Source organism: Apis dorsata, unplaced genomic scaffold (genome assembly GCF_000469605.1).
Source record: "Apis dorsata unplaced genomic scaffold, Apis dorsata 1.3 scaffold_169, whole genome shotgun sequence".
Taxonomy (NCBI): Eukaryota; Metazoa; Arthropoda; class Insecta; order Hymenoptera; family Apidae; genus Apis; species Apis dorsata.
The window spans coordinates 396909-399792 of NW_006263457.1; the positions used below are offsets into that span (position 1 = coordinate 396909).

Here is a 2884-nt window from a genome sequence, read left to right on the forward strand (position 1 = left end):
ATCGCTTTAGGAGAAGAGACGTGATTAAAGGGGGCGACCCTGTGAATTTGACTGGGTGATTCGAAGGATTTGGAGGGAACGATGGGGGGGCGAAGTTAGTCGATTTCGGGCGATAGGGCTTGATAACTCGGGGTGAAGTGTCGAGAGAAGGGAATAGGGAAGAATTTGTGAATTGTCCAATTGTCTGGTACCGGTGCGACGTCTTCTAGGAAGCAGCTACGACTATGGTGGTACTGTGAGTATTTTCGCACGGTTCATCTTACTTTATCTTATTTTTAAATTAATTAGAGTAGATTAGAGGAAGGATAATAATTGGACAAAATTTTCTTTGAATCGCGTCACGAATGGAAGGAATGGACTCGTCCGCAAATGGAGTTGAGTAATTTGGCTTTATCTGCTTTGTATTCTATTCAACGAGAATATATCGTTTAGCAGTTTGGGAATACATGAAATAATGTAAAGTTGGTTCCTGGTGGTTTAAGTTAAAAATACATTCTGATGTCTTAAATTGGGAGAATTCGAAGAGGCTCGATAACACGATAATTGGAAAAGTTTGGGAGCAGGTGGCGACCATTTCAGCATCGATTTCTCTTCCTGGACGAGAAGCGAGATTTCCCTAGTATCTAATCAGTGGGCGTTCTGCGGGTTTCTCATTGGTGTGTGGGCGTTATCACGGACCCCGATTGGTCGATGGGTATTCTAGAGCTCTCTGCCGCATACATGCGCACCTCAAGGCTCCGAAATCGTGAAACACTTAACTCGCCAATTTTACGACTGATACTTTCTTCAAACTCATAAATATTCCATTTTAAATTTTCTAATTTTCCATTGTTCCTCCAACATATAAATATATCTTCGCAATTTAATAAGACTCGAAGACCTCGTTCTTGGATTTCAAATCATATTCCAACAATTCGTTAGAAAATACTCTGAAGAGATAGTCTCGAATGTACAAATATTCAAAAAACTGGATAAACGAAATTGGAACGAGTACACTCCATCATCGTTTCAAACTTAAATACTCGTCCAAAGTACACAAAATTTGAGAAATAATGTTGCACGTGGAATCGTATTCTCGATATTGAAAAAGAAAATTAGAAACGAAGAAAAAAAAGATAGCGTTGAAATCCAGCCAAGTTAAATTATCCTGATGGAGAATATTTTAAAACAGTCGAAACAGTCGATCCTTGAAAACGGTCGATCGAAGAGGTCCCGAGTCCTCTATTCTTGAAAACCCGATTACGGATGTTGCCGTGGCTCGCTATTGATCACGGCCCAACACCTCGGAGGACAGATTAAACGAATGTCCGCGGGTAAAACGATCTCCCTTTATCTCGAATCTCAAGAACGCTCCCTCCCTCCCTCTGCCTGCCCGCGCCGGTGAACAACTCTTTGAACCCGCTCCCCGTCTCCGCTCTCCTCCTCTCATCCGAGCTACGATCCTTTTATACGGTGGCGGTCGAATGGAAGCTGACAGTTTACCAGGTATTAATTATGCTCGCCCGTCGCCGAGGGTAACTCGCAACCCTCACTTAACTCGAATCCACTTTCCAACTATTTTCTGCACGCCACCCCCGTAATAACAGCCACCACTGATCTCTTTGAGTACTCTTTACATTTCTTTCCAGTAACTCTTGTCTTTTGTCTGTCGAGAATTTTGTGTAAGTTCTTAGTTAAGTTCTAGCTTGATTTTGGATTCGATCGTTTTATTGTTATTCATTCACATTGTTTCATAAGTTTAAAAAAAAAAAATGAAGCTACGTTAATAATGTATTATGGTTCGAAGAGAGGGGGTTGATATAAAATATGCGATCGAAATTCCAAAGTATTTGCAACGACGAAGACGACGACGAATCAAAGCGACAAATTGTCCGACACGGTTCGTGAAAATTGCATCACCGCGATTTATTTTCTGCTCTTTCTTCGCCTCGTTTCTTTGGCAAACCGCGAATCGTTTTTCGCGACGAGGGGGCGCGAGAAATCGCGAAGAATGAAATAGAGGGAGGGGAGAGGTGGCTCGATAAAACTCGATGAACCTCAATGAAACGCGATAGAACCAAACAAAACCGGTCCAGCTGGATTTTTGTAAGTCAGCCAGGTTTTTTTGCCGATTCCCCTTCGAGAGTAAATCGAGAAGAGCAAGGTGCGAAGTAAGAGGAGATAGGCGAGGGGAGGACGACGAAGGGAATTCGAATGCTCCGTTTAGACGCTCCAAATTTTTAAATCATATTCCGTGATCGATCTTCCATTATTCGTCGATGATAGAAAAAAAACTAACTTCGAATTTTCCTTTCAAAACTTCTCCATCGATCGATTAAAGAATATCGCTCTTCAACTTCTTCAACTTTTCGTGTTTGATCTCTCGGTTAAATAACGGTGTAATTGGGAACGATCTTCAAGCGTACAATCGATTCCCATTGATGAATAACGGAACGCGTAATCTTCTGTTAAAATAATCCATGTAAATATTCCATCGTGTAAACATTCTGCCTACGCTATGTGCCTTCCTCGATCGAAGCGAGGAAACGAAGGGAAGATCGAAAGCTTCTTCGGGTCATTGCATCCAATCGCAATGCAATTCTTAATTTTCTCGCCGCCAAAGTACACGCGACGAACTTTAAAATTCTTTTCCTCCTAATTCAACTACAGATCCAACCACGTAAAATCGAAGACACGATTAATCTCTGGATAAATATAAGCTATAGGCGAAGAATCTCAACACCTCTCCTAAACCACCCCACGCGGCTCGTAAACCTAGGAACTCGAGAGAGAAACATCACACGGAACCGACTGCAAATTCTCGTCCTCATCCGCTCGCGCAGAAAACCTCTCTCTCTCTCTCTCTCTCTCTCCCTTCCCGTTCGTATCGAAGTGGCCACAGCCG

General features: G+C 42.5%; 1 protein-coding gene and 1 long non-coding RNA gene across 4 annotated transcripts in view; both read left to right on the plus strand.

Annotated features, from left to right (window-relative positions):
* Window positions 1-2884, plus strand: part of LOC116185398 — a 13622-nt gene that overhangs the window by 1905 nt on the left and 8833 nt on the right. Inside the window, exon 2 of the long non-coding RNA XR_004150240.1 lies at window positions 96-98. This is a non-coding gene — a long non-coding RNA (uncharacterized LOC116185398). The remainder of the gene's footprint in view (window positions 1-95; window positions 99-2884) is intronic.
* The window catches only part of LOC102678027, a 9481-nt gene continuing 6709 nt past the window's right edge, over window positions 113-2884 (plus strand). For 2 of the 3 annotated variants that reach the window (XM_031509719.1, XM_031509720.1), the window contains exon 1: window positions 113-235. In XM_031509719.1, coding sequence (XP_031365579.1) covers window positions 225-235 — 11 coding nt within the window. In that variant the 5' untranslated portion in view covers window positions 113-224. Of the gene's footprint in view, window positions 236-1448; window positions 1486-2884 lie in introns of those variants that run through there. The other variant, XM_031509721.1, reaches the window with a different exon arrangement.